The sequence below is a fragment of the Triticum aestivum genome, chromosome 2D, assembly GCF_018294505.1.
Source record: "Triticum aestivum cultivar Chinese Spring chromosome 2D, IWGSC CS RefSeq v2.1, whole genome shotgun sequence".
Classification (NCBI taxonomy): domain Eukaryota; kingdom Viridiplantae; phylum Streptophyta; class Magnoliopsida; order Poales; family Poaceae; genus Triticum; species Triticum aestivum.
In genome coordinates, this window is record NC_057799.1 from 472,166,787 (window position 1) to 472,193,735 (window position 26,949).

Sequence of the window (26,949 nt, forward strand, 5' to 3'; positions counted from 1 at the left end):
CTGATACTTTGAAAGAGATTGTCCGTTTTGTACATGAAGTGCATCCAGTTTTTGCCGTAACCCTCTCAACTTTCTTGCACATGCTATGTGGATGAAATGATGATATCATGCCAACTTTGAACCTTTTCAGAGTTCATTTGAAATGCTTTTCAATTTTAGGGTCTTATAGCTCAAAATAATTAGTAAATGCATGAAAAATAACAAATGAAGTCAGAAAGGATTGAAAAATGATGATGTGGCTTTGAATGGTGCATTTTGAACACACAAAAAGTCAGGAGTTCAAATAAGTATTAAAAAATGAAATCCCTTTGTAACAGACGAGTTTCCGGATGAAATCCTGATACTTTGAAAGAGATTGTCCGTTTTGTACACGAAGTGCATCCAGTATTTTCCGTAACCCTCTCAACTTTCTTGCACATGCTATGTGGATGAAATGATGATACCATGCCAACTTTCAACCTTTTCAGAGTTCATTTGAAATGCTTTTCAATTTTAGGGTCTTATAGCTCAAAATAATTAGTAAATGCATGAAAATAACAAATGAAGTCAGAAAGGATTGAAAAATGATGATGTGGCTTTGAATGGTGCATTTTGAACACACAAAAAGTCAGGAGTTCAAATAAGTTTTAAAAAATGAAATCCCTTTGTAACAGACGAGTTTCCGTATGAAATCCTGATACTTTGAAAGAGATTGTCCGTTTTGTACACGAAGTGCATCCAGTTTTTGCCGTAACCCTCTCAACTTTCTTGCACATGCTATGTGGATGAAATGATGATACCATGCCAACTTTCAACCTTTTCAGAGTTCATTTGAAATGCTTTTCAATTTTAGGGTCTTATAGCTCAAAATAATTAGTAAATGCATGAAAAATAACAAATGAAGTCAGAAAGGATTGAAAAATGATGATGTGGCTTTGAATGGTGCATTTTGAACACACAAAAAGTCAGGAGTTCAAATAAGTTTTAAAAAATGAAATCCCTTTGTAACAGACGAGTTTCCGTATGAAATCCTGATACTTTGAAAGAGATTGTCCGTTTTGTACACGAAGTGCATCCAGTTTTTGCCGTAACCCTCTCAACTTTCTTGCACATGCTATGTGGATGAAATGATGATACCATGCCAACTTTCAACCTTTCAGAGTTCATTTGAAATGCTTTTCAATTTTAGGGTCTTATAGCTCAAAATAATTAGTAAATGCATGAAAAATAACAAATGAAGTCAGAAAGGATTGAAAAATGATGATGTGGCTTTGAATGGTGCATTTTGAACACACAAAAAGTCAGGAGTTCAAATAAGTTTTAAAAAATGAAATCCCTTTGTAACAGACGAGTTTCCGTATGAAATCCTGATACTTTGAAAGAGATTGTCCGTTTTGTACACGAAGTGCATCCAGTTTTTGCCGTAACCCTCTCAACTTTCTTGCACATGCTATGTGGATGAAATGATGATACCATGCCAACTTTCAACCTTTTCAGAGTTCATTTGAAATGCTTTTCAATTTTAGGGTCTTATAGCTCAAAATAATTAGTAAATGCATGAAAAATAACAAATGAAGTCAGAAAGGATTGAAAAATGATGATGTGGCTTTGAATGGTGCATTTTGAACACACAAAAAGTCAGGAGTTCAAATAAGTTTAAAAAATGAAATGCCTTTGTACCAGACGAGTTTCCGGATGAAATCCTGATACTTTGAAAGAGATTGTCCGTTTTGTACACGAAGTGCATCCAGTTTTTGCCGTAACCCTCTCAACTTTCTTGCACATGCTATGTGGATGAAATGATGATACCATGCCAACTTTCAACCTTTTCAGAGTTCATTTGAAATGCTTTTCAATTTTAGGGTCTTATAGCTCAAAATAATTAGTAAATGCATGAAAAATAACAAATGAAGTCAGAAAGGATTGAAAAATGATGATGTGGCTTTGAATGGTGCATTTTGAACACACAAAAAGTCAGGAGTTCAAATAAGTTTAAAAAAATGAAATCCCTTTGTAACAGACGAGTTTCCGTATGAAATCCTGATACTTTGAAAGAGATTGTCCGTTTTGTACACGAAGTGCATCCAGTTTTTGCCGTAACCCTCTCAACTTTCTTGCACATGCTATGTGGATGAAATGATGATACCATGCCAACTTTCAACCTTTTCAGAGTTCATTTGAAATGCTTTTCAATTTTAGGGTCTTATAGCTCAAAATAATTAGTAAATGCATGAAAAATAACAAATGAAGTCAGAAAGGATTGAAAAATGATGATGTGGCTTTGAATGGTGCATTTTGAACACACAAAAAGTCAGGAGTTCAAATAAGTTTTAAAAAATGAAATCCCTTTGTAACAGACGAGTTTCCGTATGAAATCCTGATACTTTGAAAGAGATTGTCCGTTTTGTACACGAAGTGCATCCAGTTTTTGCCGTAACCCTCTCAACTTTCTTGCACATGCTATGTGGATGAAATGATGATACCATGCCAACTTTCAACCTTTCAGAGTTCATTTGAAATGCTTTTCAATTTTAGGGTCTTATAGCTCAAAATAATTAGTAAATGCATGAAAAATAACAAATGAAGTCAGAAAGGATTGAAAAATGATGATGTGGCTTTGAATGGTGCATTTTGAACACACAAAAAGTCAGGAGTTCAAATAAGTTTTAAAAAATGAAATCCCTTTGTAACAGACGAGTTTCCGTATGAAATCCTGATACTTTGAAAGAGATTGTCCGTTTTGTACACGAAGTGCATCCAGTTTTTGCCGTAACCCTCTCAACTTTCTTGCACATGCTATGTGGATGAAATGATGATATCATGCCAACTTTCAACCTTTTCAGAGTTCATTTGAAATGCTTTTCAATTTTAGGGTCTTATAGCTCAAAATAATTAGTAAATGCATGAAAAATAACAAATGAAGTCAGAAAGGATTGAAAAATGATGATGTGGCTTTGAATGGTGCATTTTGAACACACAAAAAGTCAGGAGTTCAAATAAGTTTTAAAAAATGAAATCCCTTTGTAACAGACGAGTTTCCGGATGAAATCCTGATACTTTGAAAGAGATTGTCCGTTTTGTACACGAAGTGCATCCAGTTTTTGCCGTAACCCTCTCAACTTTCTTGCACATGCTATGTGGATGAAATGATGATACCATGCCAACTTTCAACCTTTTCAGAGTTCATTTGAAATGCTTTTCAATTTTAGGGTCTTATAGCTCAAAATAATTAGTAAATGCATGAAAATAACAAATGAAGTCAGAAAGGATTGAAAAATGATGATGTGGCTTTGAATGGTGCATTTTGAACACACAAAAAGTCAGGAGTTCAAATAAGTTTTAAAAAATGAAATCCCTTTGTAACAGACGAGTTTCCGTATGAAATCCTGATACTTTGAAAGAGATTGTCCGTTTTGTACACGAAGTGCATCCAGTTTTTGCCGTAACCCTCTCAACTTTCTTGCACATGCTATGTGGATGAAATGATGATACCATGCCAACTTTCAACCTTTTCAGAGTTCATTTGAAATGCTTTTCAATTTTAGGGTCTTATAGCTCAAAATAATTAGTAAATGCATGAAAAATAACAAATGAAGTCAGAAAGGATTGAAAAATGATGATGTGGCTTTGAATGGTGCATTTTGAACACACAAAAAGTCAGGAGTTCAAATAAGTTTTAAAAAATGAAATCCCTTTGTAACAGACGAGTTTCCGTATGAAATCCTGATACTTTGAAAGAGATTGTCCGTTTTGTACACGAAGTGCATCCAGTTTTTGCCGTAACCCTCTCAACTTTCTTGCACATGCTATGTGGATGAAATGATGATACCATGCCAACTTTCAACCTTTCAGAGTTCATTTGAAATGCTTTTCAATTTTAGGGTCTTATAGCTCAAAATAATTAGTAAATGCATGAAAAATAACAAATGAAGTCAGAAAGGATTGAAAAATGATGATGTGGCTTTGAATGGTGCATTTTGAACACACAAAAAGTCAGGAGTTCAAATAAGTTTTAAAAAATGAAATCCCTTTGTAACAGACGAGTTTCCGTATGAAATCCTGATACTTTGAAAGAGATTGTCCGTTTTGTACACGAAGTGCATCCAGTTTTTGCCGTAACCCTCTCAACTTTCTTGCACATGCTATGTGGATGAAATGATGATATCATGCCAACTTTCAACCTTTTCAGAGTTCATTTGAAATGCTTTTCAATTTTAGGGTCTTATAGCTCAAAATAATTAGTAAATGCATGAAAAATAACAAATGAAGTCAGAAAGGATTGAAAAATGATGATGTGGCTTTGAATGGTGCATTTTGAACACACAAAAAGTCAGGAGTTCAAATAAGTTTTAAAAAATGAAATCCCTTTGTAACAGACGAGTTTCCGGATGAAATCCTGATACTTTGAAAGAGATTGTCCGTTTTGTACACGAAGTGCATCCAGTATTTGCCGTAACCCTCTCAACTTTCTTGCACATGCTATGTGGATGAAATGATGATACCATGCCAACTTTCAACCTTTTCAGAGTTCATTTGAAATGCTTTTCAATTTTAGGGTCTTGTAGCTCAAAATAATTAGTAAATGCATGAAAAATAACACAAATGAAGTCAGAAAGGATTGAAAAATGATGATGTGGCTTTGAATGGTGCATTTTAAACACACAAAAAGTCAGGAGTTCAAATAAGTTTTAAAAAATGAAATCCCTTTATAACAGACGAGTTTCCGTATGAAATCCTGATACTTTGAAAGAGATTGTCCGTTTTGTACACGAAGTGCATCCTGTTTTTGCCGTAACCCTCTCAACTTTCTTGAACATGCTATGTGGATGAAATGATGATACCATGCAAACTTTCAACCTTTTCAGAGTTCATTTGATATGCTTTTATAAACTCTAATAGCAAAAGGAATCAACTAAAAAGCTTTTATGAACCTCTAGTATTTTCGTAAAGAATTAAAATTTAAACTATTCAAATTTGGAAACTAATGGAGTAACAGAAAGTTTATAATTATTCTAAGTTAAAAGCAAAAAATAAAGCAAAAATCAAAAGAAAATAAATAATTCAAAAAACAAAAAAAAACTGGAAAAAATAAAAAAATGCCGCTTAATGGGCCACACGGCCTGCATACGACTAGAAACCCATCTGCACATGGGCCAGGATGCAGGCCCGCAGGCCCAATAGGCCCAACATGGCAGTGACAAGGGTAGGCATGTAATGCCTACATATTAGAGAGGAGTTCAGCACCTGAGCTACAACACAGCTTATAAACAGGTGCTGAGCTCTCTCAGCTAGCGAGGTGGGACTAAACTTCCCACCGCACCGCGCCAGCACATTAGTCCCGGTTGGTGGCTCCAACCGGAATCAATGCTCCCCTTTGGTCCCGGTTGGTGCCACCAACCGGGACCAAAGCCCTCTGCTTCCCGCCCTTTGGGCTGGTGAAAAGAGGCCTTTGGTCCCGGTTGGTGCCACCAACCGGGACTAAAGGGTGGGTATTGGTTCCGGTTTGTGCGTTGAACCGGGACCAAAGCCTTTGCTATATAAGCCAACACTTAGGAAATTTTCAGATTTCCATCGCCAGTTTCCCCCCGCCCGACGACGCCGCGAGCTCGATCTACGCCGCCAGGCTGCCCCGCCGCCGTCGTCGTCGCCCATGCCCCCGAGCCCACGCCATCGCCCGTCGCCGTCGTCCTCCGCCCCCCGCCGCCGTCGCCGTCGGCCTCCGCCGCGCGCCCCCGAGCCATCGCCCGTACGTCACCGTCGCCCTCCGCCCCCGGCCCGCCGCGGTCGCCGTCGCCCTCCGCCGCCCACGCCGTCGCCCTCCGTCGCCCGATGTGAGCCGCCACCACGCCACGGCTCTGTTTATTTTTTTCATATAATTTGTATTATTTTTTGTTCATTGCATTTTTTCATATATATAATGTATATATATATATATGTATGTGGTAGCTATATGATGAATGGATGTGGCTATGTATGTATGAATATAATGTTCATACAATTTTTTATTGAGGTTAATTATTAGTACATATCGATTTTAGGTTAGTGCTTAGTAGTTGAACTAGTTGATTAATGAATAGAACTATTTTATTAAATTTTACTATATATAGAAGTAGTTTATTTTTAGTAAGAACTACTTTATTTTATTTATTTATAGTAAGTGCTTAGTAGTTGAACTAGTTGATTAATTAATAAAACTACTTTATTTTATTTATAGTAAGTGCTTAATTAGTAGTTGAACTAGTTGATTTAACAAAACTAGTTTATTTTACTATAGAAGTAGTTTATTTTTAGCAAGGAAATTAATAGAACTAGTTTGTTTTTTAGTTAAAGAAATTATTCCCACTTCGACGTCGACGATGCCTATCCCGCATCCTCGTCGTCGACTCGGCGGAGGAGGCCGGCTTGATCAGAGGGGCCATGTCCGGGACTGGGCTCCGCCGGGCTGGTTTTGGGAGGTGCTACCTTCCGGTGGGCGTAGGTTGGTGAGGAACCAGCCCGTCGTTGACCCGATCCTTGTTTGGTGGCGCTCGCGTGGGCCAGTGACGGTGCCGAGGCTTCCGGACACCGCGGAGGTGGTACGTCACCGTGTCAGCGAGGAGGACCAGCACGTCCGTCGCTACATGGTTGCGTTAGAGGGCAGGTTCGACAATACCTGGCAGGTTCTTCAGGGATCTCACTGGAGCTATGATCCTGTGATGGTTCCGTCCCTTTGGGTGTCCACCGCCCGCGCCGATACCCGTCGGGCGCTACTGTTCTAGCTGTACTAGCGATGCTATATGTATGATAGTATTCGAGGTGTATTAGTGATAATATTCGACGATGTACGGACGCATGGAGATGATGTAGTTTTGCTTATAATTGAATGCATCCTAATTTGAATACTACTTTATTTTGTGATTTGATTTTGCTTATTGAATGCTCAAAGTGGAAAACTACTCCGATCCTACTTTGAATGCTAAAATTGGAGAGCACTATGATTAGTTGATAGCTTATAGGGTTTTTGTTTTCGCAGAAATCTAGGAGCCCCCGGCCCCTCCATCATCCCCGCCGTCGTCCCCGTCACCGCCCCCTCCGACATCGAGGTGAGACCAGCCAAATCCTCTTTTAGAAAGATAATTAAACGATATTTCGGGTTGACTGTAAGTCTGTCGAGTCTCCACCATATATGAGAGGACGAAGAATCCCGACTGTTGTCGTGGGGGTAGCTTCTCCTTCGTTCCCGTGTGCTAGACAATTTGGTGTAATGCACTCGAGAACGAAAGGAGGAGCTACCATCACCGACGGTCGCAAATGTCAGAGAGGAATCAGTGAGGGAGAGTTCCACCATATATATATGAGAGGACGAAGAATCCCGACTGTTGTCGTGGGGGTCGCTTCTCCTTTGTTCCCGTGTGCTAGACATTTTGGTGTAATGCACACGGGGACAAATGGAGGAGCGACCATCACCAACGGTCGAATGTATACACCACGTGAGCTGAGAGTTTTCAAGAAAAGACTCGACAAACCGATAGTCAACCCGTGATGAATAATAATGATCTAACTTAGGTTTTTTAGTACATATATTTAATTGTAGATGTTTAATATTTGAATTATGAACATAGGAAATGTCGTACTCGGACGACGAAAGTCTCCCGGGGGAGTGCGACTGGTGCCACGACGACCGAGGTCAGTGCGACAGGCCTCACCTGGACGAAGATCGGCGCTTCAGTATTAAGCTGGAGGAGACCTTCGATGTTGAAACGGTACGCAACGACGACAAGTGTTATTTTTTCGTAATTAAGCACGACTTCAACTATTTCAACGTGTACTTTTCATCTTTTACAATTCGGCTAGCTTATCCCATGCCATGCAAGACGCTACGTCTTGGAGAGGATGGGTTTTGAAGACCATGAAAGTATGGAAACAAAGAAAATTCACCTAAGGACCCATCATGATATAGATTTTGAAGTAAAGTTGTATAATTCTGAGAGCGTAACCCATTTTGGTTGCAAAAATTGGGAAGCATTTTGCAAGATGTATGGTTTTGATGAGGGTATGCTTGTCACCATGGATCTTGGTGATCCTGACATCGAGCAAGACAATATGGACATTTGGGTCCTTGTTGATACGCCTCCAATTCTACCGCTATGTGAGTTTCTCAAACATAGTTATTAGCTAATTTATATTGTTCATTTCAAAATAGTTGACAGCTTATTTTCATTGCCAGCTTATTTTGATTGTTCAAACAATGTGCGGAACATGGTAGACAGAACCTACTACACTGATGGCTCTGAGTTAACTTATAAGGAGAAAACTCATCTGGTCGGATTTTGTACTGATCTTGAGAATTACAATATCTACAATCAAACTCCTCAACATTATGGTCAATACGTGCCACTAGTGCACGTGTTGAACTACGGTAACTACTATGGAGATACCCTGGTAAGATTTCTTACTATTACGACATCCGTGCATATTTTGCATAGTTCTAAAACTAGTACATCATTGCTAACTATGAAGTTATTACTATGTTTTTCAACAGATAATCCCAGAGGATTGTGTGCCTCATTTGATGTATCAGAATGGTAGGCTTGATGTTTTGAATATACAACCAGGTCATCCTACGAATCTCAACTGTCCATACCGGATTTCTAAAAGAAGTGGAGACATGCAAATCAAAGAATGGAAAAAATGTATGGACAGTCGCAAGGAGGTTCTTGGAAGCAAAAGGAAGCGAAGCGCAAGAATTGGAGACAGGATGATCTCCATTCTCCATAATGGAGAGTCAGGGTCTATATTGTTTTATGCTATTTTACCTTAAAGAGGGTATTTCGGTCCTACCTAATACTGATGATCATGTGCTAAGAACAATTAAGTAGGGTTAGTTCGATGACTGTGAGGATGATGATCGTATGACTTGTTATTAATAACGAGTAGAAGTTGTATGATGATGATTAGTAGGACTTGTTATTATATATGATGATGCATGATGCGCGCATGAAGAGTTATTATATATCAGCGAGTGAAATGAACATGGATTGGATTGAAGTGAAGGCAACATGCATGTGGTGCGTGTCGAAAGTAGTACAATCCAAACTTGATCAAGTTAGGATTAGTATTACTTTCGACATGCACCACATGTTTGCCTTCACTTCAATCTAAGCCATGTTTAGGCATAGCAGTACGTAGCGTTGGTAACCAAATACGGAGATATAAGAGAGGACACTTCTCTCTAATAGCTGGGCTGGCCGCAGCGGCCACGTGAAGGACCTTCTGTCCCGGTTCGTGTAAGAACCGGAACTAAAGGCCAAGGACATTAGTAACGACCTTTTAGTCCCGGTTCATAAACCGGGACAGAAGGCCCTCACAAACCGGGACAATAGGCCCTTTTTCTACTAGTGCACGAGGCAAAAGCGCATGGCCCCTGGCGGCTGGCAGGACGCGGCTGCACAACGGAACAACTGGGCGTACGTGTTGCGCGGCGCGACGTGAGGCTACGCGCGGCAGCGAGGGCTGCGGCAGAACGACGACGGCAAAGACATGCATCAAGAAGTCGATTGCAAATTTGTTGTCTTGTGATTAAGATTAACCATCTAATGATTGATTGTTTTCATGAATAGCCTGCGAAAAAAATCGCTTCATCAAATCGGGCACACACGTGAAGGATGGATCAACCATCTATTGAAGGGAAGCGAATGCACGCGCCATGACGTGTAGCGTTGGTGGTAAGTGGTAACCGCTGCATATGCCACCGCAACCTCCCGCGCACTGCACCGCAAGGCAGTGGCCGTGACCGAGGCTCTCCGCGTTGCTTTGGCGGCGGCTACCTACAGCCGGTGCTACGCAGGTGAGGATGCCACCGCGACGGCCCGCGTCGTCGGAATTGCAGTATCGGTACAGCGGGCACGCGGCGTCGGCAGAATGGCACGGCGCCGTGGTTGGCCACCGGAGTGATGCGCGGAGACGCGACTGCGGTCCGGCGAGGCGTGCCGGCCAAAACTGCCATGGCTGTTGGGGGGACCTGCTAAAGGCTGGAAAGGCCCAAGCCCACGCCTGATAGCCTGCACTGAAAGGCTCAGTAAACTAAGGCTGAAGCCGATACTGCCTTAAAAAAAAGAGAGGAAGTGGCCTGTGTGCTACTGGTTTGGGCTACACAAGTTTCGGCCCAGGACCAAATTTTGTCTTTCTCGTTTTCCTTTTTCTGTTTTAGCTTTTAGCTAAGCAGTTTTTGTTCCAATGTGTTTTATAGTAACTACTCCCTCCGTCCGGAAATACTTATCGTAGAAATGGGTAAAAATGGATGTGTCTAGATACATTCATTTCTCCTACAAGTATTTCCAGACTGAGGGAGTAGTAAACATGCCCATGCGTTGCACCGGATACAAAAAATGTCTAGGAAAAAATCACTCTTCCCTAACCCAATAGCTCAGGACCATACTTTGCTGCATCACTCATACTTTGCTGCATCACTTAGATATTCTCGGTTAGTCTATCAGACATCGCTTAGAGCATCAACCATGTAATGCATTTACCGACAGTCAGAAAAATAGAAAGTGCATGTATGAACTGCTATACTTCAATCATAAAAAGATGGAACAACTAACCTCAATGTATTACTCCTTTCGCCCCATAATATAAGAATGTTTTCAACAGCTTGAAAAACGTTCTTATATTATGGGACGGAGGGAGTAGATTTGTGCTGGTGTCAATTGCAGTCTCTTTTTACCACACAAAGACATGTGCATCCCTTAAGATATGGACCAGCAGAAGGAAAAGAAAAAAAAGGCTTATCTTCACACTGCTTATAAATGACATATTCATTGTCACAGTAAAGAATTGGTTAATTTAAATATCTAAATTACCTTCATCAGTTGAAATATTATTGAGCCTAAAATCATGAGGACAATACATGTATGTGCGCATACTAAAGAAATTGTTGAATAAGAAATTGTGGTTTATATTGGTAGGTTACCAGATGTCCATAAGTAATTACGAAATTATCATATACTATAGGGAAAAAATAAGGAAACATCATCTTGCATGAATAATGAAAAGAAAATCAAGAATTCTCTACAAATCACTCATATCCAATATGAGGTTCGTGGAACTACATACATGATATGACAAAGAACATATCACTCTAGGTGCATATGATTGGCTGTAAGTAGCCACAATCATAAGCATGATAAGTGGTCTTCAGTCGGCTGTACTCCAAATATTCACAAAAGAATATGAATTCGACACTGCACAGGTTAAGGTCAGATGGTGGTGGTGGCCTTCAGTTGGCTGTACTCCAATTCTTCACAAAATAATATGAATTCGACACCATATGATTGGTTGTATTGGTGGACATCGTCATTGGCGACACCTTCCGCGACTTAGATGTCACCGCAAGGAGCATTGGTCTGGCCTCTGCCACCAACCCACATGGCGAAACCATGGCTGCCCCTAGACTGGAACAACTTGTTGGCTCGCGGCTAGAAAAAGATCAAAGGACATATTATGCAGTGTTTACATTCGATTCCACAAAAACAAATAAATATAAAAATATCAGTGTAAGGAATATGTGCTAATGAATTTTATCCAGACTGGGCGCACAATTAGGAAATAGCAAAAACAAGAAGTCGAAGACACAAGCAAATAATTGATTTAAAGTTTTGACAGGAAAATCAGCATAAATGAAGATAAAATTTTGAAAATCCAAGAAGCACGGACTCCATATCTAATACATGAAAGAAAAGTAAATCCACCATCAGTTCCCTGAACCACTAAGGCAAGCGATTGGTGTAGCAAGACATAATGGAGCTGCAAAACAGGTTAAGTTGGAGCTGAGCATCCTAACTTAACATAGTACCACATCTTTCTCATTTTGAACAGAATTACATGTTAAATAAGAAATGATAATTCATGTACATCAGGTAGAGTCCAGCAGAAAATCATTTCTCTAGTTAGATTAGATCCCATTTGCAGATTTGGCAATGCTGCAGTTAGTTTCAGTCGCTTCACTGAACACAAACCATATCCTGTAGATTTATTTTGACTTTAATTCCCTCTGCTCTAAGCCTCTAACTACCAGGGAATCCACATTCATTCTCATGGGATGTGCATTAGTATGAAGAACACACACATATATGCTAAGTTTAGGTAGTCTGTACAACTGCAAAATATTTGTAGCCTTGTGATAAGACATCATATTTCACATGCATGATTTAGCAAGTAAATCTGACTTCTCACTTGAATGCACCTGAAAATAAACCTTGACTTCAGACTGTTGCAACAAAGCTACATTTTAAGTGCAGTACATATCAAGCATAGAATGAAAGAGATCACTTAAGAGGCAAAAAATGTCCAACATTGTAGTAATTTTGTAGTTCAAAAAATCACAGTAGGATTCCTAGAACGGGAAGACCTCAGATCTTGGATCTCGCTGCTCTTGGACAGGGAAGACCTTGAATCTTAGGTTTCTTTTCTCCTAGTCCAGGAAGACGTCAAAGCTTGGGACTGGCTGCTCGGAGACCTGCTGCTATTGGTCGGCGGCCGCAGCCACGGCGACCAACAACCCTTCTTGCTCTTGGTTGCACCGACCAACAAGCGACCTGCTGGTTCTTGCTTCTTTGGAGCATTTACACAGACAAAGACAGTACAAGAAAGGGGAGGGCTCCTGTTAATAACAATATTAACATGAGAAATGTCATGGGATTTTTACCACAAACTCGAATTCCAGTCCGAGAAGATAGCAGAGCACGCCCATGCGTTGCTACGGGGTGGAGGGGCAATGGTTGGAGAGAGAGGGGTGCACGGAGGACTTCCGCTGAGTGCATTTTTTCTCGACTTTGAAGCACATTCATCCAGTTAATAATTCAAAGAATTTTAGAAGTAAGAGCACACATGATGTTTTTCGTCTCGACTTCAATACGACGTTGTCGGATTAGACGGTCAATATCCCATAAGAAAAGACCAACTTCATCAAAGAATCAAGTATAGTGGCAACTTACAAAATAGGTTTTGCCGTTTTGGTATATAACCAAACCTAAATCTCATCACAATGACAAAGCAGTTGTCACCCTGTATCCAACCCTATGGATTCAAATCAAGTCTGAAAATTGATGTTAAGTAGAAAAGGACTGTCCCATCACAAGCTAGAACACTTCCTCTTGTTAGAATCCAAGAAAACCTTAAAGCATTATCTCCTCCAAATGACTTCTTCCCATTTAAAAAAGAAAAAAGGCATTGAACTGTTATTTGACCTTATACATGCGTCTAGACCCTCCAAGGCCAGCATACCGCTATTCACAGCACAAGCATGCCCACGGGCAGCAACGGAGAAAAAGGACAAAAGTTGGTTTAGATAGATCGATCATACAGTTGGCAAATATATATGTTGACACGTTTCATGGTATCATGTAGTTTCGTTTTGTCCATCTACGTGGACAACATGTCTGCAGATGCTATTTCCGGACATTGACATGGCAAGGTAACTCAAACACTCAATACAGCGATATCAATATGCCAATTGATGAAACAGTCAACAACAACGGGTTTATTTCCTAATACCCTTTGAATCTACATGGACTGACCATTCTAATTGTGCAGTTTTAGGCAGTCATGTCAACAAAGAAGAAACCGGGATTCAATATCAATGCTCCCAAGGGAGAAGATGTGCAACACCTAGTTGTGTGTGCCTGATATTTAATCTAGAAGAAATAATCATGAAGATAAATACAACAAGATCAGACCATCTGTTCTATGCTTAACTAAAAGGAACGTAGTAACAACCACTGATAAACATGTACAAACATTATCAAAGAGAACCTATTCCACTGAGCTAATTATTCAGGAAGCAGTAGTGAAGATTATAAATGACAACAGGTGGCCACTGAGAGCACACGATAATACTACCTGAGGTCATGACTATCTCACGCTTGGTAAAATCCACATCGGAAACAATCCAGGTGCTACTAATTTGTCCTTAATTTGAGGCGAATATTCTCCTAAAACCGATCTTGAAGGAAGCTTGAGATAACCGACGTATCCATCGCACAGATTTCGAATCAACCCAAACCTAATCGACCAAATCAACATCACGACGCTAACAAGTCATGTTGAATTGACCGTGTTCGCCCAAGTACAACATCAGTGCTGCGGCGAGAAGGGGAAGCGGGATGAGCTTGCACGTACCTTGGTCGATCTCGAACTCGTCGTCGTCCTCGAGGAGGTCCATCTTGGCGGCCTCCGCCTTCGCGTCCGCCGGTGCTGCTGCCGCCATCGATGCTGGTGCTAGTAACCTGCGACGCAGTCGAGTAGATCAAGAGGGTCAGCAGAGAGGTCCCGATTAGTTCGTGCGTGCTGGGGATTGTGGGGGCGGATGAAGGATCAAGAACCCCACCAACCTGATTCGCGTGGAGAAGAAGAAAGGGGAACCCTAGACCTGGGGGTGGCTGCGCATCGCGAGCCCTCCGCCGCCAGAAGCTGCCTCTGGCCACGGATCCAGTCCTTGCATCGCCTGTAGCCGCCGCGCCCTCTTTTTTTTTAGGGATGCCGCAGGGTTCTTTTTGCAAGAACGAAACGTTTTTGTGGATGAGGTAGAGTCGAATTAGTACCACCTCGCTTATAGTTTTAAATTTAAAACAAAAACGTAAATTCACATGAAGAAAGTGTATTGTGACGGTGAATTAGACAAAGTCAATCCGTGCTTTATTACTACTAGGGAGAGATTTCTGGTATATTATTGTATTGTAAAGCACATTAATACATCAACATATTCGATTAAGCAATTTGATTATTGCTATATGTTGATGATGCTTGAAAATTAATTTACTAGAGAGTAAATTAATGGGCATGAAGATTTCATGCAAGATATGCTGGACATATCTGGAATGAATTTGCTGAGTTTGCCTGAACCTCAGTTCCATCATAACCGCCCCTACTCAGGGCACTCCTGCTATAACTGATATAGCAAAGTATGTTACATTGCACTTCACTACACCATGATCTATAAAAATAGGGTATCTGATCTAGAGCTCTTTTGAGGAGCAATGTGATCAATATATGGTGATGATGATGCTTGAAGTGCATAGGAAATGGATGCTCGTCCGATTCCATGAATTTGAGTCAGTGACAACATACAACTCTAATGTGCATCAAATCAACCGAGAGTTGAGATTCTGCAATAGTGCGGTTTCAGATGCCAATCTCATCAATGAAATGTGTTCCACTTTTAATCCTTTTATGAGGATTTTGACTGAATTGTTTTGTCAATGGTGAAAGGAAAGTGGAGACATGATGAGAAGCGGAATATGAATGGAGCACAAAAGGGCAAAAGTCGTTTCTTGGAGAATGACAAGGTCGGTAGCCTCGGTTGCTACACATGTGGTTATACGACTCACAATGCAAGGAAATGTGATACTTCCATGCATTTGGTGGACTTGTACATCCATCAATTGGCTAAGGGCAAGAGGCCCATGGGAACAAGTGTGAATCTTCACTAGACATAACGATGATTTTCCCATGGTTGAAAGTTCCCAGACATTCCTCGGAACATGGGTAACTAGGAGCATGCTCAGCAAAATGAAGGTGCACTACTGAGTGTCGATGACATGTTAGTGGACTTCAATTCTAGTGATATGTATGGAGACCGGATTCAGTCTCTTTTGTCATGTATTGTAATGATGTCTATAGACATATTACATGTTGTAAAATGAATTATGTCCATCGACATAATATGATAGCTATGTCATCAGACATGATGCTTGTGGTATGTCCTCTGACATATATAACCGATGTATGTGTTATTTCCATATGAGTTGAATCATATGTTGAAATTGGTTTCTTTCTCTTTAGAAACTTAACAAAATAATCCAATTGAGAAGGAAATGTGTTAAGTGGAAACTGGGTCTACTAACACGATATTTCAGGAGATTAAGTGTTTCCATTGCAAACTCTTGATAACAGTAATGGAAGTGTCATGACAATTGTGGTCGTGATACGGTAATTGTTGGTTCTGGTCAAGCCACAATTACACTCCCTATGGGTACTACATGGTAATCATGGGTGCATTGATGTATCTGGATTCTACTCGTACCTTGCTGAGTTTTAAGGATATCCGCAATGGTTTCTATGTTGAAACCCATAAAGCGAGTGAGGTTGGAAGCCTACTCATGACTCAGCAAAAGGGATTTGAATGAAATCCTAGATTAAATGTCTTCTGTATCTTTTGGATTGTACTATACATACATTAATTTAGATATGCATTTGGCGTATAAGATAATTTTCTAGAGTCTTGATAAGTTCAAGATATGGCAACATTGCCTGGGTCTCCCTAGTATTTGGATGATGAGAAAATTATTGATGGTCCAATTGGACATAAATCTAATGGTGTGAATTTTCTAAATTCACTGAATTGTGTATGCACGATTTGTGCAAACCGGGAAACTGATCACAAGGCCATCTTATCTCATGAAGAGGATGGGCCACTAGATTTCCTTGGATAGGAGATATATATGTGATCCAATTCAACCGTTATATGGGATATTCACATATTTTATAGTGCTTTTGGATGCATCAGTGAGATGGTCCAATGTGTGTCTTATTATAAGGGACCGTGCTTTTACATAGTTGATTGCTCAGATCATTAATTTGAGAGCAAATCAATCCTAGCATGGGATAAAATCCATGAGAATGGATAATGCTACGAAATTTAGTTCGTGGGCATTTGATGATTACTGCCTAGAGTGAGGCATAACTGTGGAGCATATCAGTACTTTGTGTACATACCCAGATTGGTCTTGCGGAATCACTTGTCAAGAGGATAAGTTGATAGCAAGATTACTCCTACAGAATTGTAATCTCCCAACATCTAGTTGGGGACATTGCAGTTTTACATACTGCATATACAAATTCAACGAACCGCATATTATATGGTCCCCCCGTTACAGTTAGTACGTGGAAATGAGTAAGTATTTCCTATCTGCGATAATTCGGTTGTGTTGGATACACACCGATTTCACCACCGCAGCGTATATATATGGACCCTCATAGAAATTGGGGATCTATGTGAGGTATAATTCTTCGTCAATCATAAAGTACCTGTAGTCCTAAGAAGCGGACTTGTTTATGGCCTGGTACGCTGATTGTATTTTGATCAAGACATTTTCCGGCATTAGGGGGATATATGGACCACATTGAATGCCAGAAAATAGATTGAGATGTGAATAGACATCTAGTCCTTAGGTCCACGTACGAATGAGTCTGAACTGGAGGTTCAGAAGATTATCAATTTGCAAAGTATCGCAAATAATCTGCCAGTTGCATTTACTGAGTATAAATGTGTCACAAAGTAAAATGTTCCCATAGTGAATGTGCCATAGAGAGTGGATGTGACCCATAGGTCCACTCGGCCACCCAAGAGGGGGAGGAATCTGGACACAAGAGGACAAGGCTTCATGGAAGCGCCCAAGGGAAATGAGGAATCCTCAAACAGTAAATGCAGGTCAACTTCATGTTGACATTCAACCTAGGGTTGAAGGACACCTGAAGGATGTTGGACACATCCAGGACCTAGCACAAGTGCGCACACAAATTTGGTGCTGGGACATCGGAAGACCTTGACTCAATTGTTGTGGGAAATCACGAAGAGTCAAAAGGTAATGATGAAATCTTCACTATGTATATGGATTCGGGAGAATAGTATAATAAAGACTACATTATGTCGACATTTATTTCTCCTTGAGAATTGCAAAAGACCTTGTATTGGATCTAGAACCTAAGTCCATGCATGGCTAGGTGCCTTAAGCACTCTAGTTGATTCAAAGGAAGGCAGCAATTGAGGAGGCACTCGCTCTCAAGAAGAGGGGTATTGACCTGATCAGTAATACCCACTCCTCTGAATGTTTTCCCCGGGGGAGCATAATGAGTTTTTGTTCATAAAGAGGAACAAAAACAATGAGGTGGTGAGACATGAAGCGAGGCTTGTAGCACAAGGGTTCACGCAGAAACCCGTCATCGTTTAAGATGAAACATATTCTCCTGTTGTGAGTGGAATAACGTTCCAATATTTATATCACTGGCAGTGAATAATGAATTTGTTTATCCAACTGATGGATGTTGTGACTGGATAGTTGTATGAGTCACTTGATTTAGATATCTCTATGATAATTCTTGATGGAATTAAGATTCTGAATTTATTCGCAACATGTATTGTGGAAGCTTCAAAGGTCATTTTATGACTTGAAGTCGGCAAGGATGTGGTATAACCGACTGAGTGAGTTCCTTTGTTAGAAGCATTACTCAAACAATGGTAGTTGCTCATGTATACTCATCAAGAAATCCAAAGAAGGATTTGTACAATTTATGTGTATGTTGATGATCTGAATATCATTGGAACTACACAAGAAATACATGAGACAAGCAAATCATCTTATGACGAAGTTTAAGATGTAAGATTTAGTTGAGACCAAACTTTGCTTGAGTTTGGAACTTGAGTGTATTCCTTCAGGAATACTTATTCATCAGTCTACATTTATCCAAAAGATTGTTGAAACTTCAACATGGATAAGTCATATCCATTAAAGAACTATGGTTTTGAGATCTCTGGATTACTAGAGATAAGGACCCATTAAGGCCTAATGTCAGTGGTGAAGAGATATTTGGACTTGAGTTTCCATATCGCGGTGCAATGAGAGCACGTGTGTATCTAGCAAACTGCATCACGCCTGGTATTTCATTAGCAGTAAATTTATTGCCTAGATACAATGCATCACTGATTAAAAGGCGTTGGGTTGGTGTGAAGAATATTTTTAGATATCTTCTGGGCACCATAGATCTTGGTTTGTTCTATGAGAAAAAAATCAAGATATGACCATGGTTGGATATTGTGATGCTGGGTATATATTAAATCCCCATAATCCTAGATCACAGACTGGTTTCTGTCTCCTCGAATGAAGGTGTGACCTTCTCTGGGAAGTCGAGAGGACATGTTTTAGTGGCTACATCCACTAGTCATTCTGAAATCGTTGATTTGTATGAAGCATCACATGAATGTATGTGACTTCATGGAATGATGAACTTTGTTGAAAGTTCAAGTGGGATTGGTTGGTAGGAACCACCCACCATTATCTATGAAGATAATGTTTTGTTTGTATTATGCAGATGCAGACAGGTTATAAAGAGAAACACTAGAATGTGTATGGCTCTAAAAGTATTTTATTCCCCATGAGTTGAAGAAAGGTGGAAGATAAATATCTTGCAAATGAAGTCATGCGATAATTTTGGTGATTTATTCACAAAGTCTTTACCAAGTTCTTCATTCCAAAAATAAGTTAATGTAATTGGTATGAGGTGACTTTATTATTTGCAAGGTTCAGGGGGAGTGCACTCCTGAACGATAACCTGTTCGAGATCTTCGGATCTTTTGTATTGCACTCTTTTCCTTTATGAGTTTTTCCTAAATGGTTTCTCATGAAAGTTTTTAATGAGGCAATAGTAATACAAGCAGTAAGATATGTCGGTTTCTCCTTATTTTCCCAAGGGGTTTTTGTAAGGAGTTTTTCATGGCATATTGTATATTTTCTTCTCAATTTTTCCCAGGGTTTTGGAGAAGAATATTTCAAGGATGATCAGTCTCAAAGACAAGCGAGGATTAGGGGGAGTGTTAGGATTTAAACTAATTCTGTAATTAGAGATAATCCTCCCTTGTAATTAGCGTACGGTTTGCCGCCAGGCAACCGTCGTGTCGTACATGCGAGGGCCTCTCGAGGCAACCGTCGCGTCCGCTCCTCCCATCCCCACGAACAGACGCGTCTCCTCTTGGCGTCTGTTCCCTCTGTATAAATGTGTTGATCATCAATGGTATGAGATAGTTCGATCAATTAGTTCTTTCACAGCCATAACAGGCCTAGGTGCCCAAGCACCTAGGTGCACCAGTTATTTTACCTATATATATACACATGTTCACACATACACATGTATATATACAATTTGGTATATACAATTTCTCCTACAATTTACAGATCATTACATGGAGGTATTACTGCGATAGCGGGCAATGGAATTCTCCTTTGGGATCTATGACCTAGTCGAGCAAAAATCCCGCTATTTCCTCTTGAAGTGCTCGTACGCGAGCCTCCGGTAGGAGCTAATCCCGCATCTCCTTCATATTTAAAGAAGAGATCAAAATATACATGTATTATTAGTTGTGTGTATATATATTAGATAATGATGTAAAAATTGTGAATAGTGTTCTGGCAAACGTGCCCATTGGTCTCTATCGGTTCTCCCTTTCGGTAGTCATCATGCGAATGTTCTCGCAAACGTAGAATGCACATAAGTCAGTCCCCGACGCCTGCTTCAGGGCCTTTACGAGAATAGAATTCAATCAGATAATAATTAGTCAAGCATGATAATTAATGGTATTGAAACTAGAATTAAAGAGATGGTAGCTAGCTGGTACTAGCTACTTAATTAATTACCCTGGGTCTCCTCCATCCTATGACGATCTTCACGTCTTCGGTTGCTTATGCTACCCTAACATTATCGCCACCGCTCCACACAAACTTGCGCCTCGGTCTCTCGCTTGTGTGTTTCTTGGATACCAACCCAACACCAAAGGCTTTCGCTGCTATGACCCCGTCTCTCGTCGTGTGTTCGGCTCGCGGCACGTTTACTTTGATGAGGTTGTCTTCCCTTTCGAGCAGGTAACTTCGATAGCGGCTTCATCTTCGGAGACTGCCCCTCATCGGTCGCGTGGCGCCCTTGTGCTTCCTGCGCCACGGCCGCCTGCTCCTTCGACGGCCCGTTCGGTTCTCTCAGCCGGACCTCCCTCGCCGGCTATGGTGCAACCGGCTTCGCCTCCACCGGCTCAGGAGGAGCCGCACCCATCTCCGCTGGCTTCGGCACTAGCCCCTGCAGGCGCCCCGACCTCCTCATCACCGTCCCCGGCCGCGCCCTCGGCCGTCTTCTCTGACACATCATGGCCCCCTGCAGCACCTCCGGCGCCCTCAACGCCGGCTGCGGCCTCGCCCGCCGGCTCGTCGTCACTCTCCGCGGTCTCACCCACGGACCTGTCTTCGCCACCCACGGTCTCCTCACTGCCGCTCTCTGCGGTTTCGCCCTTGACCTCGACCGCCGCTTCTCCAGTCGCCTCAACCGCCGCCTCGTCACCTGCGGTCTCCTCTGCGGCCTCGTCCTCGTCGTCTTCTGCACCCGCAGATGTGGATCCGCCTCGACGACGGCCTCGACCCCCACCTCCGCCACCTCATCACTCCATGGTGACGCGTGCTAAAGACGGGATTCATCAGTCGAACCCTCGCTACCACAACCTCAGTGTCACGGCCATCTCTCCAGTACCGCGCTCGGTGCACTCTACATTGAATGTCCCGCACTGGCTCGCGGCTATGCACGTTGAGTATGATGCTCTTATCGCCAACAGGACCTCGCGTTGGTCCCTCGCCCTCCCGGCGCCAACATCATCACCGGCAAGTGGGTATTTCGGCATAAACTTCTTCTGGATGGCTCTCTAGATAGGTACAAGGCTCGTTGGGTCGTTCACGGATTTGCACAACGTGCCGGTGTTGACTTCTCGAAGACCTTCTCTCCGGTCGTTAAACCCGCCACGATTCGTGTTGTTCTTCAACTTGCCGCATCTCGTCACTGGCCTGTTCATCAGCTCGACATCAACAATGCCTTCCTCTACGGTCACCTTAAGGAGCGTGTTCTTTGTCAGCAGCCAGCTGGTTTTGTTGATCCCACTCGGCCTGATGATGTTTGCATGCTCTCACGGTCTCTCTACGGCCTGAAACAGGCGCCTCGTGCGTGGTATCAACGCATTGCAGCATTCCTCACTGCTCTCGGGTTTCGCAGCACCACCTTCGACACGTCGCTATTTGTGCTTTATTGAGCTGATCATGTCGCCATGCTTCTTCTGTATGTTGATGATATCGTCATCACCGCCTCTCGCACGGATTTACTTCGCGACATCATTGGCCGCCTTGGTTCTGAGTTTTGGCTGAAGGACTTGGGTGCATTGCACTTCTTCCTCGACATTAATGTGCGACGTGATGCCTCCGGATTTTTTCTTCATCAAGGGCAGTATGCTCTTGATCTATTGGATCATGCTGGTATGACCGACTGCAAACCTGCTGCTACTCCTGCCGAGGCCAAGCCGAAGCTCTCTGCCATTGCTGGACAGCCTGCCACTGGCGTCGCTCTCTACCGCAGTATTGTTGGTGCTCTTCAGTATCTCACGCTCACCAGACCAGACATTCTGTTTGCCGTGCAGCAAGTTTGCTTGCACATGCACTCGCCTTGTGATGTTCACTGGTCTCTTGTCAAGCACATTCTCCGGTACATTCGCGACACACCGACCTACGGCCTTCGTCTTCATGCCTCCGCCTCCACCGAGCTTTTTGCCTACACTGATGTGGATTGGGCTGGCTGTCCTGACACTCGACAATCCACGTCGGACTATTTGTGTCTTATTCGGTGATTCTCTCATCTCATGGTCCTCTAAGCGGCAGCCCACCGTCTCCCGCTCGAGTGCAGAGGCCGAGTACCGTGTCGTTGCCAACGTTGTTGCTGAGACATGTTGGCTATGTCAACTACTTGGCGAACTTCGGGTCACAATCCCGAAAGCTACGATGGTTTCCTATGATAATGTTTCGGCCACCTACCTCGCGGCCAATCCGGTGTAGCATAAGCATACCAAGCACATTGAACTTGATGTTCACTTCGTCCGCGAGAAGGTTCAGTTGGGTTAGCTCCGTGTTCTTCATGTACCGACCATACAATAGTACACTGATACGTCTCCAACGTATCTATAATTTTTTATTGTTCCATGCTATATTATTCTGTTTTGGACATTAATGGGCTTTATTATACACTTTTATATTATTTTTGGGACTAACCTATTAACTGGAGGCCCAGCCCAGAATTGCTGTTTTTTGCCTATTTCAGAGTTTCGCACAAAAAGAATATCAAACGGAGTCCAAACGGAATGAAACCTTCGGGAACGTGATTTTCGGAACAAACGTGATCCAGAGGACTTGGACCCTACATCAAGACATCAACCAGGAGGGCACGAGGTAGGGGGCGCGCCTACCCCCTAGGCGCGCCCTCCACCCTCGTGGGCCCCACGTTGCTCCACCGACGTACTTCTTCCTCCTATATATACCTACGTACCCCCAAACTACCAGATACGGAGCCAAAAGCCTAATTCCACCGCCGCAACCTTCTGTACCCGTGATATCCCATTTTGGGGCCTTTTCCGGACCTCTGACGGAGGGGGCATCGATCACGGAGGGCTTCTACATCAACACCATAGCCTCTCCGATGACGTGTGAGTAGTTTACCTCAGACATTCGGGTCCATAGTTATTATCTAGATGGCTTCTTCTCTCTTTTTGGATCTCAATACAATGTTCTCCCCCTCTCTTGTGGAGATCTATTCGATGTAATATTCTTTTGCGGTGTGTTTGTTGAGACCGATGAATTGTGGGTTTATGATCAAGTTTATCTATGAACAATATTTGAATCTTCTCTGAATTCTTTTATGTATGATTGGTTATCTTTGCAAGTCTCTTCGAATTATCAGTTTGGTTTGGCCTACTAGATTGATCTTTCTTGCAATGGGAGAAGTGCTTAGCTTTGGGTTCAATCTTGCAGTGTCCTTTCCCAATGACAGTAGGGGCAGCAAGGCACGTATTGTATTGTTGCCATCGAGGATAACAAGATGGGGTTTATATCATATTGCATGAGTTTATCCCTCTACATCATGTCATCTTACTTAAAGCGTTACTCTGTTCTTATGAACTTAATACTCTAGATGCATGCTGGATAGCGGTCGATGTGTGGAGTAATAGTAGTAGATGCAGGCAGGAGTCGGTCTACTTGTCTCTGACGTGATGCCTATATACATGATCATACCTAGATATTCTCATAACTATGCTCAATTCTGTATTGCTCAACAGTAATTTGTTCACCCACCGTAATAGTTATGCTCTTGAGAGAAGCCACTAGTGAAACCTATGGCCCCCGGGTCTATTTTCCATCATATTAATCTCCCGTCAACAAGTTATTTCTAGCGTCGTTTTTATTTTGCTTTCTTTACTTTGCATCTTTATCATAAAAATACCAAAAATATTATCTTATCATATCTATCAGATCTCACTCTCGTAAGTGACCGTGAAGGGATTGACAACCCCTTTATTGTGTTGGTTGCGAGGATTTATTTGATTGTGTAGGTGCGAGGGACTCGTGCGTGGCCTCCTACTGGATTGATACCTTGGTTCTCAAAAACTGAGGGAAATACTTACGCTACTTTGCTGCATCACCCTTTCCTCTTCAAGGGAAAACCAACGCAGTGCTCAAGAGGTAGCAAGAAGGATTTCTGGCGCCGTTGCCGGGGAGTCTACGCAAAAAGTCAACATACCAAGTACCCATCACAAACCCTTATCTCCCGTATTACATATTTGCCATTTGCCTCTCGTTTTCCTCTCCCCCACTTCACCCTTGCCGTTTTATTCGCCCTCTCTTTTCCGTTCGCTTTTTCTCTCGCTTGCTTCTTGTTTGCTCGTGTGTTGGATTGCTTGCTTGTCACGATGGCTCAAGATAATACTAAGTTGTGTGACTTCACCAATACCAACAATAATGATTTTATTAGCACTCCGATTGCTCCTCTTACCGATACTGAATCATGTGAAATCAATGCTGCTTTGTTGAATCTTGTCATGAAAGATCAATTCGCCGCCCTTCCTAGTGAAGATGCCGCTACCCACCTAAATAGCTTCGTTGATTTGTGTGATATGCAAAAGAAGAAAGATGTGGATAATGATATTGTTAAATTGAAGCGATTTCCTTTTTCGCTTAGAGATCATGCTAAAGCTTGGTTTTCATCTTTGCCTAAAAATAGTATTGACTCTTGGAATAAGTGCAACGATGCTTTTATCTCTAAATATTTTCCTCCCGCTAAGATCATCTCTCTTAGAAACGATATTATGAATTTTAAGCAACTTGATCATGAACATGTTGCACAAGCTTGGGAGAGGATGAAATTAATGATACGTAATTGTCCTACACATGGTTTGAATTTGTGGATGATCATACAAAAATATATGCCGGATTGAATTTTGCTTCTAGAAATCTTTTAGATTCGGCTGCGGGAGGCACTTTTATGGAAATCACTTTAGGAGAAGCTACTAAACTCCTAGATAATATTATGGTTAATTATTCTCAATGGCACACTGAAAGATCTACTAATAAAAAAGTGCATGCGATAGAAGAAATTAATGTTTTGAGTGGAAAGATGGATGAACTTATGAAATTATTTGCTAGTAAAAATGTTTCTTCTGATCCTAATGACATGCCTTTGTCTACTTTGATTGAGAATAATGATGAATCTATGGATGTAAATTTTTTAGGTAGGAATAATTTTGATAACAACGCGTATAGAGGAAACTTTAATCCTAGGCCATACCCTAGTAACTCCTCCAATAATTATGGTAATCATACAACAATTCTTATGGAAATTTTAATAAGATGCCTTCTGAATTTGAGACTAGTATTAAAGAATTTATGAATTCACAAAAGAATTTCAATGCTTTGCTTGAAGAAAAATTGCTTAAAGTTGATGAATTGGCTAGGAACGTTGATAGAATTTCTCTTGATGTTGATTCTTTGAAACTTATATCTATTCTACCTAAGCATGATATCAATGAGTCTCTCAAAGCCATGAGAATTTCCATTGATGAGTGCAAAGAAAGAACCGCTAGGATGCGTGCTAAGAAAGATTGCTTTGTGAAAGCGTGTTCTTCTAATTTTTATGAAAATAAAGATGAAGATCTAAAATTTATTGATGTGTCCCCTATTAAATATTTGTTTTGCAATATGAATCTTGATAATGATGGGACTGAATATGATCCACCTTTACCTAGAAGGCGTTCCAAAAATTCGGAGTCTTTAGATCTTGATGCAAAAATTGGTAAAAGTGGGATTGAAGAGGTCAAAACTTTACATAGCAATGAACCCACTATTTTGGATTTCAACGAATTTAATTATGATAATTGCTCTTTGATAGATTGTATTTCCTTGTTGCAATCCGTGCTAAATTCTCCACATGCTTATAGCCAACATAAAGCTTTTACTAAACATATCGTTGATGCTTTGATGCAATCTTATGAAGAAAAACTTGAGTTGGAAGTTTCTATCCCTAGAAAACTTTATGATGAGTGGGAACCTACTATTAAAATTAAAATTAAAGATCATGAGTGCTATGCTTTATGTGATTTGGGTGCTAGTGTTTCCACGATCCCAAAAACTTTGTGCGATTTGCTAGGTTTCCGTGATTTTGATGATTGCTCTTTAAACTTGCACCTTGCGGATTCCGCCATTAAGAAACCTATGGGAAGAATTAATGATGTTCTTATTATTGCAAATAGGAATTATGTGCCCGTAGATTTTATTGTTCTCGATATAGATTGCAATCCTTCATGTCCTATTATTCTTGGTAGACCTTTCCTTAGAACGATTGGTGCAATTATTGATATGAAGGAAGGAAATATTAGATTCCAATTTCCGTTAAGGAAAGGCATGGAACACTTTCCTAGAAAGAAAATAAAATTACCATATGAATCTATCATGAGAGCCACTTATGGATTGCCTACCAAAGATGGCAATACCTAGATCTATCCTTGCTATTATGCCTAGCTAGGGGCGTTAAACGATAGCGCTTGTTGGGAGGCAACCCAATTTTATTTTTAGTTTTTTTGCTTTTTGCTTCTGTTTAGGAATAAATATTTGATCTAGCCTCTGGCTAGATTTGTTTTTTTGTTTTAATTAATGTTTGTGCCAAGTTTAACCTATATGATCTTCTTGGATGATAGTTATTTGATCTTGCTGAAAATTACAGAAACTTTCTGTTCACAAAAATAATTGTTAAAAATCACCATAACGTGATAAAATATTGATTCCAATTTCTCATGATCAATAAACAAATTGTCTAGGT

General features: G+C 41.2%; 1 protein-coding gene across 1 annotated transcript; it reads right to left on the reverse strand.

Moving 5' to 3' along the window:
- Positions 1–10,940: 10,940 nt before the first annotated feature.
- LOC123055849 (uncharacterized) lies at positions 10,941–14,870 on the reverse strand. The gene is made up of 4 exons (XM_044479685.1): positions 14,854–14,870; positions 14,349–14,565; positions 14,137–14,243; positions 10,941–11,435 (listed from the first exon to the last, which is right to left on the reverse strand). The coding sequence occupies exons 1-4, from the start codon at positions 14,868–14,870 to the stop codon at positions 11,237–11,239; spliced, it is 540 nt and encodes a 179-aa protein (XP_044335620.1). The 3' UTR covers positions 10,941–11,236.
- Positions 14,871–26,949: the final 12,079 nt, after the last annotated feature.

Coding starts and splice junctions, on each gene's coding strand:
- LOC123055849 (XM_044479685.1), bottom strand. Junction 14,244..14,348: donor TTCTTCTCCACGCGAATCAG/GTTGGTGGGGTT, acceptor ACTGCGTCGCAG/GTTACTAGCACCAGCATCGA. Junction 11,436..14,136: donor CGAGTTCGAGATCGACCAAG/GTACGTGCAAGC, acceptor ATCTTTTTCTAG/CCGCGAGCCAACAAGTTGTT.